This window comes from Atheta coriaria, unplaced genomic scaffold (genome assembly GCF_025399875.1).
Source record: "Atheta coriaria isolate IRGN ID8LTWV9N9 unplaced genomic scaffold, Caltech_Dcor_3.1 hic_scaffold_3_pilon, whole genome shotgun sequence".
Lineage (NCBI taxonomy): Eukaryota > Metazoa > Arthropoda > Insecta > Coleoptera > Staphylinidae > Dalotia > Dalotia coriaria.
Window position 1 is genome coordinate 6,299,198 of NW_027045445.1, and position 15,212 is coordinate 6,314,409.

At 38.3% G+C, this 15,212-nt stretch overlaps 4 protein-coding genes across 4 annotated transcripts; 2 read left to right on the top strand and 2 right to left on the bottom strand.

Moving 5' to 3' along the window:
- Window positions 1-516: 516 nt before the first annotated feature.
- Window positions 517-4,124, bottom strand: Bre1 (E3 ubiquitin-protein ligase Bre1). The gene is given in 7 exon segments (XM_065317973.1): window positions 517-1,750; window positions 1,810-2,036; window positions 2,039-2,446; window positions 2,502-2,675; window positions 2,734-3,600; window positions 3,664-3,907; window positions 3,984-4,124. Coding segments are annotated over 6 exon segments (2,934 nt in total). The 5' UTR covers window positions 3,811-3,907; window positions 3,984-4,124; the 3' UTR covers window positions 517-639.
- A 281-nt stretch (window positions 4,125-4,405) lies between these two features.
- On the top strand, window positions 4,406-7,457 carry mio (GATOR complex protein mio). The gene is given in 8 exon segments (XM_065317974.1): window positions 4,406-4,547; window positions 4,602-4,793; window positions 4,851-4,968; window positions 4,970-5,139; window positions 5,192-6,005; window positions 6,069-6,897; window positions 6,960-7,153; window positions 7,208-7,457. Coding segments are annotated over 8 exon segments (2,517 nt in total). The 5' UTR covers window positions 4,406-4,435; the 3' UTR covers window positions 7,296-7,457.
- On the bottom strand, window positions 7,314-9,386 carry LOC135804197 (ras-related protein M-Ras-like). Its single transcript, XM_065317987.1, is given in 6 exon segments — window positions 7,314-7,983; window positions 8,045-8,361; window positions 8,417-8,534; window positions 8,536-8,693; window positions 8,758-8,794; window positions 9,015-9,386. Coding segments are annotated over 4 exon segments (606 nt in total). The 5' UTR covers window positions 8,605-8,693; window positions 8,758-8,794; window positions 9,015-9,386; the 3' UTR covers window positions 7,314-7,881.
- Window positions 9,387-9,483: 97 nt separating this feature from the next.
- On the top strand, window positions 9,484-15,045 carry LOC135804196 (uncharacterized). The gene is made up of 3 exons (XM_065317986.1): window positions 9,484-9,849; window positions 14,116-14,259; window positions 14,320-15,045. The coding sequence occupies exons 1-3, from the start codon at window positions 9,846-9,848 to the stop codon at window positions 14,784-14,786; spliced, it is 615 nt and encodes a 204-aa protein (XP_065174058.1). The 5' UTR covers window positions 9,484-9,845; the 3' UTR covers window positions 14,787-15,045.
- Window positions 15,046-15,212: the final 167 nt, after the last annotated feature.

Sequence of the window (15,212 nt, forward strand, 5' to 3'; positions counted from 1 at the left end):
CCCAAGGGATAAACAAACCTGCAGTTGGAGAGGCAACAATCTTTAGGCAATTATTATCACAAAACAGAAGTCGGAGTCCGGGTCCGATCAAATATACCGCAATTAACCCAATTAAATACTGAAGAAACCAAACGAAGCACGAGGAATACATCCGCATTTACTGACGCACGAAATTGAACTAAGCACGAAAACGTACATTGAACGCAGCAACCGCGCGCGGCGCTCTGCGATAAACACTGGCCCGCACACAAATACAGATAAGCGCGTTGGAAGAAAAAAAGACAAATCTTTAATATCCTTGTCCGCTACGACGACGCAGTAATATCTGCTCGTGGAATATAAGCCGCAAAAGCCATACTAGAACTAATAATATTAAACAAAAACATAACTAGAACCCGGTGACTACATACACAATGGCGACGAAACCCTACCTTGGTAGTCGCAGCTCTCTAGGCTCCTCCCTCCACTCTCTTCGGGTAGTACACAGGAAATGTGAAATGATGTATGATGTGAAGATTGTTTATACATGTTTACATGGAATTTAATTCAAACCACAGTTCGTACCCTTAGAATTACTCACTAAAATAAAACTGTTGAAAAGACACGCCTACAACCTAACCTAACCTAAACAATAAAAAATTAATTCGATAAATAGAGTCTATGATAGTCATTCGCCCCAAAGGCGCAATTGCATTTCGGACATTTTCTCTGCCGCGTTTCGTAACGTGTCTTGAGACAATCGTAGCAAAACACGTGGAAACACTTCGAGAGCACCGCATCCTTCCGTTTTACCTTGCACGAAGGACAAGTCAGTGTCTCCTTGTACTCGCGAATCTCTTCCATCATTACCTCATCCAGAGTCGTACCGGAAATCTCCATCTTTTTCATGCGTTCTGCCTTACGCTTCAACTGCGCAATCTCTTCTTGCAACCGCTTAGTTTTATAAGCTTCCGCTTCCAGTGAGCTGGTCTTTTCCGCAACAACCTGCTGCGCTTCCTTCATCTGCGCGTGATACTTTTCAAGATGGAGTTTTAAATCGGCTGCACTCTGCGCAGACTCAATCGCCTTACGCTTGTGCATCTCCATCGCCTGTTGCCTTAACGCTAATTCCTTCTCAACAGTCGCTAGAGTATTCTGAAGTATTCTTTCTTTCTCTTCCAACTTACGCACGACAGTATTCGCCGATTCCACTTGTGTAGTCAAAGTGGAGACTTGTTCCTTCATCACATCCTTTTCCTCTCGGGCAAGTTTATGCAATTGATTGGATTTAATACGTTCCGTCATCAGTTTAAAATTAGCGTCGTCTTTTTCACGCAGTTGTTGAATCAGTCGCGAGTTTTGTTCCTGCATATCCTCAAACGCCTGTCCAGTGACTTCCATTTCATTAAGCAGAGCTTCCTCTTCTTGTGATCCAACAAACGGTCGTAGTTGATGTATAACATTGTGCGGGTGTCCCGGATGTCCTTGCCAATTACCATCCTGTGGTTTTTGACTTGCCACTTGTTTCTGTAGCTCGTATTTCTGCTCTTCAAGTTGTTTGATTTTACGCAATGCCTCGTCATCGGCGAGTTTCTTACGATCATCACGTTTGGAATCCTGTACCTTTTTCATTTGTTGTTTGAGGTCTTCCAATTCAGCGCGGAGTTTCTTTTCGGTCGCCATGAGTTGGACTTTGTCACGTTGCTCCTTTGGAACTCCTTTGTACATATCCAAAAGGAGTTTCATTTCTTTCGCGTCGTTTAAAGCTTTCCTACAAAATTAATAATAACATAAAAAACATAATTTTTAGTATTTTTTTTTAATAATTACTTTAATTGTGCGCGTAAATCACGCATCATCTCAGACTCGTTGATTTTCGCCTCTTTGGCCCGCTGTGCTTCACGATGATCCTTTTCTGTCTTCACAGTCGGTTCCTTTTTAACCATCCCGCCCTTTTCTTGTTTAATATCTTTACCTTTACCTGGTGATCCTTCCCCTTCCGCTGCTTTATCACCTTGCTCCTCAGTCTGTTCACTTTCATCTTCTTCTTTTTGCATGCAGGAGTACTGGAGCCTTCGTCTTTAATCGGCGTATTATCTGCTTGTCGCTCTTCTTCCTTCACAGCCTCAGTCTTTACATGCTCCTTGGAATCTTGCAAAGCCGCCATTTGATCTACCTTACCTTGCAGTTCTTCAACTTCTTTCCGGACCTTTGGCAACTCACTGTTTGCTTCTTTATATTTCCGCTTGTAACGCTGTACTTCTCCCTTCAATTGTGTGGTGTTATTCTGCAGAGAAGTAATAAGATGGCGCATTTCACGATTTATCGGCCCGGTTTGTTCGTTCGCGGCTAAGTTCTGCTCGAATTCAATACGTAACATTTCGTATTCTTTGCGTAACTGCGCAAGGACATCTTCCAGCTGCATTACTTCCTGTCGAAGTTTTTTCTGACCCATTAATTCTTCACTCTAGTAACAAAAAATTAAATTAATTTTCTTTAAACATTAAAATTTAATAATTTACCTCCATAACTTCAATATTTCGTAAATGCGCGTTCTTGCTAGTCTGCAATTGTTGTCTGGCTTCATCAAGCTGCGTCTTCAACTGCATACTCTCGTTGTAAAGTACGGAAAACTGCGATTGCAGACATTTATACTCTGTGGTCTCCACAATTACACTCTCGGGAAGTTGTCGAATCTAAATTAAACATTAAACAAATTTTTAAAAGTTTTTATTATAAAATTTATATACTCACATCCATTTTAAGTTTCTCAACTTCTTTAAGTGTCTCCCGATGTGTGGAATGCAACTTCTCCAACTCCTGCAGACGATTATTCGCCAACTCCCTCCATTCTTCAACATCCTTCACCATATCCTCAATCTTAGCCTGTGTTACACTACTTGTAACAACTTTAGTCTTCCCGCTGGAATCGCTGCTCTTCTCCGGATCTCCGTGCATGTGATGATAAACTTTCAACTTTTCAATGGCCTCACCCAAATGATTCTCCAACTTATCATTACGAATCCTTACTTTATCCAAATCATACTGTAAATCATCGATTTGATTCTTCAACTCGGCAATTTCAGTCTCTTTCCCAGTAACAGAATCTCGTAACTCAGACATTTTCAAACTATTCGTGTGATATTTCTCCTGTAACCCAGTGAGCACCGACTGCAGTTGATGATTCTCGTTCTGTAGCTGAACGTTCGAATCACGAATGACTTCATCAACGCTAGGAGCGTCTTGTCCTTCCAATTCGCCTTTCAAAGCAAGCGTTATCTTCTCATTACGCTGCATGAGACGATCGAATGCTTGAATGACTTTCGCCACGGCACGTTTGGACACCTGCACGCGGTTCGCCAGCTTATCATCCAGTTCTTCTTTATCCCAAGTGGATAATTGCATGAGAAACGAAGTGGTTGCTTCATTTTCGTTCTTATTTTCTGATTCGTCTGCAGTTTCCGCGTCAAAACGTTGTAGGAGTATGCGAATGTCCTCGTTGAGTTGATTCCAGTAACGATTGACGACGTTTAATACTGCGTCGTCTTGTGTTTGACGTTTTTCTAACTGCTCAATTCTTTGTCGAAGTTCTGACTCACATCTTAATCTTTGCTCAATTCTCTATGAATGCGTTGACAAATTATTAAAATTTATTGTTATTAATGTTTTTTATGTGGTTATTACCTGTGCAAGCTTTTTATTCTGGAATTGTAGGACTTTTATGTCCATTTCTTCAAGGGTTGACACTGGGCCAATAAGATGTGGCTCAAAATGGATCTTTTTGATGGGCGGCTGCCCGCTGGAGCTGTCCTCCACATGGCGCTTGGACATTTTGGCTGGTTTATGTGTTTTTCGCTTGAAAATGCAGATATTATACGAGTTTTAAGCGAAAAACTCAAAAACAAGCGTCCCACATAACCTGAAACTTCTAAGATATAAAAATTACAATATGTTTGTTATGAATGATAAGGAGGCTTGATGATCATTAGAATATAAGGTATTACCATGGTAGTTTCCGGAAGTTTATGTATCTGCAATATTGCGTGCGTATTTGCATAAAACTTGGATTAATTCCGCTAGCCGCCAGTCCAATTACCCGAACCTGATCAACTCCAACTCCCACCAATGAAATTTGTGGCAGGAATGCGACGTGTCGTGGCGTTGCACGCAACTAAAAACATTTGAATTAAATTTTTATAAACTTGTATTAGCAATACAAGTAAATAAAAAATGAAATGCAAATTACTTAAAACTACAATTTAAGTCTTTAAAAACTGCATTACCAATCGCAATACAATAAAATTATCTTGCAACAATTACAAAAATGTATTGCATTTGCATCATGTCACTTTCTCTATTTTGTAAACATAACCTCCCGAAATACTGATAATATTAAATAATTCCATCAAAAACTAAGCATTTATCAGTTAAAATGTTCTAAAACTCACAAAAAAGCATGTCTGGAAAATTAGACATACAATGGGCGCCAAGTGGCGACCGTTTCATCACATGCGGATCAGAATTATGCCTTTATCAAGTGGAAAACATCACTGATGGACAATCCCCTAGTAAAATCAACTCCAAAACAATAAAAACCAATATTAAAATAAATTATCTTACAGATATTCGCTTATCCGACACTACAGGCGCCAATTTACTAGGCAGCATTCCACATTCCTATTTTGTAAAGTGTCTTGATGTCAACTCACACTCCGAGAATGAAATCCTGCTTGCTTTGGGTCAATCAAGTGGTAAAATCAGCATTACCAGCATTGGTAATGTCTATGATCAGACACCTAATATTAAAGAAGTTGGTATGTTAATAAACAATCAAATTTATATAAAAAACTTTAAAAAATTAAATATTTTAGGTCCTCGATTCTCACGTGCATGTAACAGCGTCGCGTGGAATCCTCTCGACAATAAACTCGCCGGCGGGTTTGAAAAACACCGCTCAGACCACTGCATCCTCCTCTGGGATGTCGTAAAACTACAGTGATAAAGTCTCCATCAGCGAACAGAGTTACAGCAATCGTGCTGCTTGCGTTAGCGAATTTGGACTTTCAGAATCCGCGCATAGTATTGGATGGTTCCAGAGCAACAGTCGTCTGCTAGCTGCAGGCATGAATATGAAAAGCATCAAAATCATTGATTTTAGAGGTATTGTTAGGTTATGTTCCTTTAAGTGAGGTTAATTCTTTTCTTTTTTAAGATACGACGAAATTTGCAAATTCTACCTTCACGAAGGCAGTTTACGGTGTGACTGTGAAACCAAACAATGACCAGCATTTAGCCTCATTCGCTGAGAACCAAATCTCAGTCTGGGATACGCGAAACTTCGAAAAACCCATCATAACCTTACCATCGGCGCGCCCTCTGTTGAAAATATCCTGGTGTCCGACGAAAACTGATCTCCTAGCTGCTCTACACAAAGATTCCAATATAATCCATCTTTACGGTGTGCAACACTCTGTTATCGGTAATGATGAAGTGGAACCGTCCGTTTTGGAACGCGAAATCCGCCTTAAAACTACCCCGAATCTATCATCATTCGCATGGCATCCATCGGATGAATACCGACTGTTAACTATATCTACAACGAATACATTGTTGGATTACACTGTATTCGACCGCATTACATTAAACTGGGCGCCGAATTCTAACCTCATTTGGACGCATGGCAGAAAAAAGTTGAAGAATATAAGCAAACGGAGTAAATTCCACGCGGATATCGATGATATCTCAGAGAAAATGAAGGAAAGAACTATTAAAGGTTATGGATTGGAACAGGACTTAGCTAAAAATGCTATGTTTATCGAGGAGGATATGTTGGTTAATGTTTGGAATTGGTTAGCGTTGAGTCAACGCCTGGTAGAAGAGGGGTTAATACGTGGACAAACCGGGAAACATCCTGGGATAAAAGATGTTTTAAAACTGGAAAGCGCTTCGAATAAATCCGAAATGTTACCGACCACCATTTTGGATATGGGGAATAATACTACGTTGACGCCGGTTAAAATTTACAGGTTATATCGATGAAATTTAAATTTTAACCTATAATTACTTACTTTTTGTTGTTTTATGTGTAGACACGAAGATAGATCGAAAGCGCTGCAACTATGCGGATGGAACTTCAACAAAGATCTTAAACAAGGCACGATTGTCGATCAATTGATCGCAGCAAAATGCCCAACGCGTGCTGCAGCCATAGCTGTGTTTAACCTCAAACTACGCTCGGCGATTGAAATCCTAACCGCCAATGGTGAGCAATACGAACACTTCAATGTCGTAGCAATGGCGCTGGCGGGTTTCTCCGATGATAAAAACAGCATGTGGCGACAATTCTGTTCATGCCCAAAGTTCAAACTCACCGATCCGTATCTGCGCGCCATGTTCGCCTTCCTCACCGCTGAGAATTACAACTACGACGCCATTTTACACGATGATGTGATTCTGGTCGAGGATCGTGTTGCGTTCGCGTGCACATTTTTATCCGATCATAAATTGTATGAATATTTAAAGTCACTAACCTCGAAACTCATCCAAGATGGAGACTTGAATGGTATGCTGCTCACTGGAAGCAGTCAAGATGGCGCACGGCTTCTGCAGCGATATTTGGATCTCACTGGTGATATTCAATCGACGGTGTTGATCGCCGTGCACGCATTTAACGCGGATTTGTTAGCGGAGGTAGCGGATTGGATAACAGGTTACCGGAATCTGTTGGATTCGTGGCAGTTGTGGAACCAGAGGGCGCTGTTTGACATCATGTTGTCCGGACAGAATTCAAACGATAAACCACCGCAACAGGTTCATGTCTCGTGTAACTTTTGCGGGAAGAGTATAAGTGCGTACATGCAGGCTAATCGTGGCAGGGCACAATATCCACGCATGGGTGGGACTGCAAATAAGTTAAAAGTATGTAAAACAGTTAAATTTTGTGGTGAAAATTGTAACTAACCTTTAAATTGTCATTTTAGTTGTCATCTTGTCCGAACTGTCGTAAACCTCTGCCGCGCTGTGTGATTTGTCTGATGCATATGGGAACGACGACTGGTGTGCCGGACGCAGCCGAAGCTGACAGTAACAAGCTGTCGGATTTCTCCGGGTGGTTCACGTGGTGTCAAACATGTCGTCATGGCGGACATGCGTCACATATGACACATTGGTTCAAGTAAACTATAACCTAATACTATACAAATTAAATCTAATTCTGGTTCTGTTTCAGGGAACATTCGGAATGTCCAGTCACAGCGTGTACTTGTCGGTGTTTTTCTATCGATACGGTCACTAATATGGCCGCTGTTACCTCTTAGATGATTCTTTTTTCTTGATTATGTGGTACGATTCGTATATTTTTTGCATTTGACATACAAGTATCGTTTTCGTTTTGGTTAGGCCTTTGGTAAACGTACACACTACACGCTCTAACCTTAAAATATCATAATAGATTATATAAATAAATATATAACATGAAATATCTTTGTTTCTCTTGTCTTCAATCACAAAATTATGCGTTGTTGTATATTGGTTTGCCTACCGTAAGATAAATAATACTTAGTGTTTTTTTGCTTCGCTTTCGATGATTTTTTACTTTTGTGTGGAAAATGAATGAGCAATTGATTGAAATTGTTTCTGCGACCATGGCAACAAAACTGCTTATTGTCGGTCGATGTTTGGTTGTTTCGTGTTTTTAAAAAGTTGCAAAACGCAGTTAGGTTATGACTTACGTTTTAACCTTGAGCATCCTGACACCCCGCGACCGCAGCGCCATCTACACATCAGCGACTAGTATTAAACATTGACCACACTTATAACCTTACTGTTTAGATTCGCGGTGAACCGACCGACAGTCAAATTGTTTCTTTGGCTTGACTTGTTGCGCAAAAACGCGCATGCTTACTAGATGATCGTGCATTTCTGCAGCTTCTTTTTGAGGTCCTTGAGGCGTGTGTTACGTCGGCGTTCCTTCGACTGCGGCTGATTACGAATGATTCTCACCACCTGAATGACATACCACACATTATAACACAACATAACCTAATTTTTTGACATGTTAACTAACCTCATGAAATGTTGCGTCGATATTAAGCGGTGGATCCTTTGCACTGGTTTCTATGTACGGAATACCAAGCTTATGCGCAAGTTCTCTGCCTTGTTCCTCTGTCACTTTCCGCAAATGAACCAAATCGACTTTATTGGCGACTAACAGCATGGGATAAACATCGCGATCTTTCACGCGCAGGATCTGCGTGTGAAAGTGCACGATGTTCTCGTAGCTGTTTTTATCTGTGACGGAGTAAACAAGCAGGAAACCGTCGCCTTTGCGCATGTATTGTTCACGCATAGCGCTGAATTCCTCTTGACCAGCTGTATCTAACACTAAAAATGTAAAAAAAGGTTTTAGGATGTAATTTGTTAGTTTTTAATATTTTACCGTCTAGTATGCACCATTGGCCATCAACTTCGACGTGTTGCAGATAGGAGTCTTCTATCGTCGGATCATAATCGGTGACGAAGAGTTTTTGAAAGAATTGTATCGTAATGGCGCTCTTTTCCCACGCCGCCATCGCCAACGACGACGAGTTTCACCGTTGGGAGGTTTTCGTTAGGCGGTTTCGTCATTTTTCACTACTTAATTTGTGATTTTATGAGAAACTATAAGTTTTGTAACACAAAACTTAGTCTTCGACTATCCACAGTGCATTATTGGCCTTAAAATATAAGAAAAACTATAAATTATTATCAAATATACAAGAAAAAACGTTTTATTCTTACCTATTATGATGCTAGACTCTGCTGATTAATGTTTTCTCTGAAAAAAACAAAGAATTTGATGTTAATCAATGTAAATTCTTCGACAGAATGAAAATATGTGTTGGTTGTGTATGATTACACTGTTTTACGCTTATTTTTAGCTGTAATTGATGTGAAGTCATGTTTTATTGAACTAATTATGACGACTCGTGTCCTATTCGATTGGAATCAATTGATTGCTGATGTCGTGGGTTATTTTAAGATATCTAGGCACTCACCTGCGACCGTCGCCATGTCGCCATACGCCATCAATTTCGGGTCGTTGTACGTGCGTTACGCGAGTTTTTTTCTTTGGCGAGTGGAAAAGTCGATGCGTCGTGTGAGTCACGCTACGCCGGAGGCCTCCGGAGGCTGCTGGCGGCTCCCTAGACCCGCGCCAGATTAATTTGTCTGCAGGCGGTCGAAATTCTCCCCCTCATCAGCCGCGCCAGCAGGAAAAACACAATTTATCATTAGTATTGTCATATACTCCTATATAACATGCATACAAAAAGCGACAATTCTTATATTATCAAGAGTGATGTTTAAAACAGTTGAAGGAACTTTGAGGTAGGCAACCAGATATACACTAACCCTGCCCATGCTGTGCACACACAGCGCGCTTGTTTCAAATTCACTTGATGCGGAATGGAGTGGAAGGTGAAACGCGGTTGTAAATGATTGTTTCACGCTTGATTCTCGCACTGGGAGGCGCACAACGCGCACATAGAGCGTGGAAACCGAACGGTGCGGTGCGCGAACAAATCCCCGCCGATATTTAGTCATCTAATTACCTAAAACGAGAGGAATAAACAGTTAATACGAAAAAAACGTAATTTTACATGGATTGTGCAATAAATCGCAAGAAATCGCTATAAATCATCAAATAACCCACAGAATACATCAATTGACATCAAATAGTGAAGTTGAAATGTTAAAACAAGTTAAAACAAATTAAATAAATCGTTTTTGGTTAAATTTGTGCAAAAATTAACAAATTATTAATAAATTAATAAAAAAACGTGCAAAACAATTAATATTTTGGAATATTACTTCATTTTTTTATAAATATGGGTGAGTATAACAAAAAACAATTTTTTGTTTGATTTTTTCTTGTTTCTTTCGGTTTTGTTTGACTTAACCTGTTGCCAGGACATAAAACCGTCAAAAAGTAAAGGCATTGGCCTTCAAAGTGCAAAAAATAAACGCCCACCGAGGCACAACTTAACTCTAACTCGACTTAAGTCAATAGCGCAGTTTTTTCTTCGGTTTTTAAAGTTCAACTTGAGATTACATCACATTACTAAGTCAACTGGACTCAATCAGTTCAATTAATTTGACTCAAATTCAACCGGCGCGTAAGAAAGCAAAAAATGATTTGATTTATATGAAAATTTGGCGTTAGTGGTTTTATGTAGGAAGTTTACGATGACAGAAAGCCAGCCAGGTGACATTGAAGTGTTTATCGCTAAAAGCCGCGCGCGCGGTGTGCGCATTAAAGTAATTCAATTCAACATTCAAACAGGCGGTTAATTAATTAATTAACTTATTACGCAGACGCTGTTTTTCTTTTGTTCGTAGCCACGTACGCACACGCCTTGGGAAATTGTTGCTGCACACGTGCGTGTAAAAATACTGAAAAACAACGCATTCCGAGAAGGAAAAACCCAGCGGTGAAAAATATTGGCTTGACATGTTTACAAATATTTGGTTTGTGTGAATTCGGGGAAGGAAATTCGGTCAAATATTGTTTAAATAACAATTAAATTAATTTATTGTGCTGTTTTTATTGTTTTTTGACTTATTTTACGTGAAAATTGTGAAAAAACATTGAATTTAGGTGTAAATTCAATGTCAGCTGGTTTTCTAAGATGGCTGACGTGGTGCATCAGCGCCCCCACACGCAGTTTACAAAACTACAGTGATATTACGTCAAAACAAAGCGAAATAATTGTAAAAACGCAAAACTACCAAAAATAGTAAAGAAAAACATTGATTTTACGTATTATTGGCTATCAGCTGGAATTCTAAGATGGCTGACGTGGTCTATCAGCGCCCCCACAAACAGTTACCAAAACTACAGCGATATTACGTCAAATAAAGACGAAATAATTGCAAAAAACGCAAAACTACCGAAAATAGTAAAGAAAAACATTGATTTTACGTATAATTGACTATCAGCTGGAATTCTAAGATGGCTGACGTGGTCTATCAGCGCCCCCACAAACAGTTACCAAAACTACAGCGTTATTACGTCAAATAAAGACGAAATAAGTGCAAAAAACGCAAAACTACCGAAAATAGTAAAGAAAAACATTGATTTTACGTATAATTGACTATCAGCTGGAATTCTAAGATGGCTGACGTGGTCTATCAGCGCCCCCACAAACAGTTACCAAAACTACAGTGTTATTGCGTCAAATCAAGACGAAATAATTGCAAAAAACGCATTTTTCAAGCAAAATTTAACGATAATTAATAAATTATCAACATTTTCACGCTTTTTTATGGTTTATTATTCGAAAATAATCAAAAAACATTGATTTTACGTATAATTGACTATCAGCTGGAATTCTAAGATGGCTGACGTGGAATATCAGCGCCCCCACACGTAGTTACCTCAACTAAAGCAAAATTACATAAAAACAAAACAAATAAAAATGAAAAACACGCAAATTTCATGCGCAATTTAACATTAATTAATAAATTAACAACATTTTCGTTTTTCTTTTGTTTATTCCTCGATTGTTTTGCTTTCTTTTGTTTAGTTTACGCGTTGCGTCGCCGCATATGCATAATTCGATTATTATAAAAGCAAAAAGTGTTTACTTTAGTCATTTAAGTAATGCCAGGCGTTTTACGCTAAGTAAAAAACACAAAAATAAAATAAAAAACAATTACTCGAGTGATAGTGAATTAAATTCACCATTCACGTGGCTTAACGTGAGCCGTCTTAATTAAATTATTTTCTCGCGCATCAAGTGCTTAAAATAAATATTACAGGAAACAAATTGACGTCAAACCGTCCTGATTGCGTTAAAAATCAATAATTTACAGCAACATTTGAGATATCGAGATTATGCTTATCGCAATCGCGTCGATAGTTTCAAAGTTGAAATTTTTACCGGTTAATTCACTTCACTTATGTGAAAACGAATCGTTTATCATCGTTTCGCGGAAAAATTTCACCGCGCATAATTAAATATATTATTCGAATATGTAATTTATGTGTAATATTCCGTGCGAGCGGCGAATTCCAAAATGGCGCTCGATTTGTTTATACATAGTCGCAAGTCAAACAAAATATGCTAGGTGTGGGTGACATTTGCTTTCGTTATCATTGTGCAAGCAACAATGTCATGCATTTTTGACAAAACGCCGCCGATAATGCGATAACAGGTGTACGCTATTAATGTGTACGGGAAAGGTGTGTTAAACTTTAATTTCGGTGCTAAAACTTTACTATTTGATGAGTTTAGATTAAATTCAAGGTTGTACGTTGAAAAAAACATAAAAATCGGTTAAATACGAAGGAAATTAGGTGAAAAACATGTTTTAACCTATTTTTAAAGATGGCAGCACGGTGACATTAAGTTAACCTAACCTATATCTATTTGTAAACCTATTTTAGCACTTTTAGTGCATGAATTCAGTGTTAAACATTGAAAAACATAAAAATCGGTCAATTATGAAGAAAATTAGTTGAAAAACATGTTTTAACCTATTTTTATAGGTGGCAGCACCATGACATTACGTTAACCTAACCTATATCTACCTATAAACCTATTGGAGCAATTCTTGTGCTTAAATTCAGAGTTAAACATTGAAAAAATCATAAAAATCGGTCAATTATGAAAGAAATGACATAAAATGTCAGTTCTAACCTATTTTTAAAGGTGGCAGCACAATGACATCAAGCTAACTTAACCAATATCTACCTATAAACCTACTGGAACAATTTTTCTGCTTGAATTCAGCGTTAAACAATGAAAAACACTTAAAATCGGTCAATTACAAAGAAAATTAGTTGAAAAACACGTGTTAACCTATTTTTATAGATGGCAGCACCATGACATTACGTCAACCTAACCTATATCCACCTATAAACCTACTGGAGCCATTTTTCTACTAAAATTCAGCGTTAAACAATGAAAAACAGTAAAATCAATCAATTCCAAAGAAAATTAGTGGAAAAACATGTTTTAACCTATTTTTATAGATGGCAGCACCATGACATTACGTCAACCTAACCTATATCTACCTATTAACCAACTGGAGCAATTTTTCTGCTTGAATTCAACGTTAAACAATGAAAAAACCCTAAAAATCGGTCAATTACAAAGAAAATTAGTTAACAAACAAGTTTTAACCTATTTTTATAGATGGCAGCACCATGACATTACGTCAACCTAACCTATATCTACCTATAAACCACCTGGAGCAATTTTTCTGCTTGAATTCAGCGTTAAACAATGAAAAAACCCTAAAAATCGGTCAAATACAAAGAAAATTAGTTGAAAAACAAGTTTTAACCTATTTTATAGATGGCAGCACCATGACATTACGTCAACCTAACCTATATCTACCTATAAACCTACTGGAACAATTTTTCTGCTTGAATTCAGCCTTAAAAAATGAAAAAACCTTAAAAATCGCTCAATTACAAAGAAAATTAATTGAAAAACATGTTTTAACCTCTTTTTATAGATGGCAGCACCATGACATTACCCCAACTCAACCCATCTATCTATTTATAGAACAATTAATACAATATGCGATGATTTCGAGTATTCCACCGCATCAACAAACAAATGCCCAACGATAAAACGAATTTTTGTGCGCGTAGCGCGTATAATCTCGCGGCGATAATAAAAAGCGATAAAATCTCGCGAGGAGCTGTGTTCTCTCGCCGCATTGACGCAGATGCAAATTCTAGTCTACTTAAGTTTACATTTTGATAAATACCCAGCGCAACCAAATCAAATGTTTAAACAATACGATAATAAACATTCATTACTTACGTTTTAAAGTGTGCACAGCTGAGTGGCAGTGTGTGGCACTGGAAATCAATTACACACGAACACAAATTGCTAATTAGTCAACTGGTCAGAACTGGCGACCACGCTGCTGCAACACAACACGACTATGTAAATACTATAAACAAAACGTGTTTGTGCAGGTTTAGGTTTTACTATCGGTTGACACTACTAGCGACACCACGCGGTGACTTTCAGAACTAAAATACTAGATGTTTTGAAATATACAATGTGTCCGTGTATTTTTTAATTCATACAATGTGTTTGATGAATAAATTGATAAAAATGTTTTTTTTGTTTCTAGACAATATGGACGATGATGAACAACGTACAATGACGAGGTTCATGCAAATGATAAATGATCTACGGTCCAGTGACCGCAAACACATTGATTTCGGTGATAATTTGTTTCGTCTCACTGATGTCACAACAACAGCGCCACCTATAGGTACATAGCAGTAATTTTAACCTCTAAACTATAAAACTAACTAAAATTTTTAATTTGTAGATCTATTTCCCGAACGTGATGATTCCTGGTCGATAATTTGGTACATCGCGTCATTTAGCGGCTTAATCGCATTCTTCCTCATTGTTTCTTGCTCAGAATGGTGTTGTAGACTACATGTACGTGGCCCCGCCCAACCACCAGCCTCCACAACCGTCCGGCCCACATCTTCATCACATGGATCACAAGCGACGAGTTTTCAAATTCAAGAAACTCCTCCTCCTGCTTATGATCTATTTGCGCCACCTAGTTATGAAAGTGTGCGTCGCGCAAGCGCAGTAGGCGGTGCTAATACTTCACAGTATGAGAAAAGTGAATTTGATGTTTATGTTGTGCCTGTGCATGCAATATGCATGCTACAATCAGAACCTGTTGTGGATAACACCAGAGGGCACTGTCATACAGTGGAAGATGATCCACCGAGTTATATTTCTGTACAAATGACTACTAACACAGATTCGACAAGCTAGCAAATGAGAAAAGGGATTGGCGATGGTGACGCCATCTGAATTTGTGCTTCCGAAGCTTATAACCTATGTATCTGTGAGATATATGACTGTGAGGTTACGTTTTGCTTCTCCGATTGTTCAGGAAGAGTCAAAGACTGCAATTTAGATCTTAAAATATAAATATTACATTATTACTATTAGAAAATGATTTTCTAGCCTTATATTTTGTGTAAATACCAAGAATTTGAAGGTTTTAATTAATAAAATTTGATTTATATGAGTTTTTATGATATTTTGGTTGCCTACGTTAAAATACCAAGCTTTTATGTAAACCTCTAAAGTAAAAACACATTTGTGATGATAACGCCATCTGAATTTATGTTTTAACATGTTTTAACTTCTTTTTAAAGATGGCAGCACGGTGACATTAAGTAAACCTAACTTATA

Excerpts from the sequence above, each read along its gene's own strand:
- LOC135804196 (XM_065317986.1), top strand. Across the intron at positions 14,260-14,319 it reads AACAACAGCGCCACCTATAG|ATCTATTTCCCGAACGTGAT; the intron begins GTACATAGCAGT and ends TTTAATTTGTAG.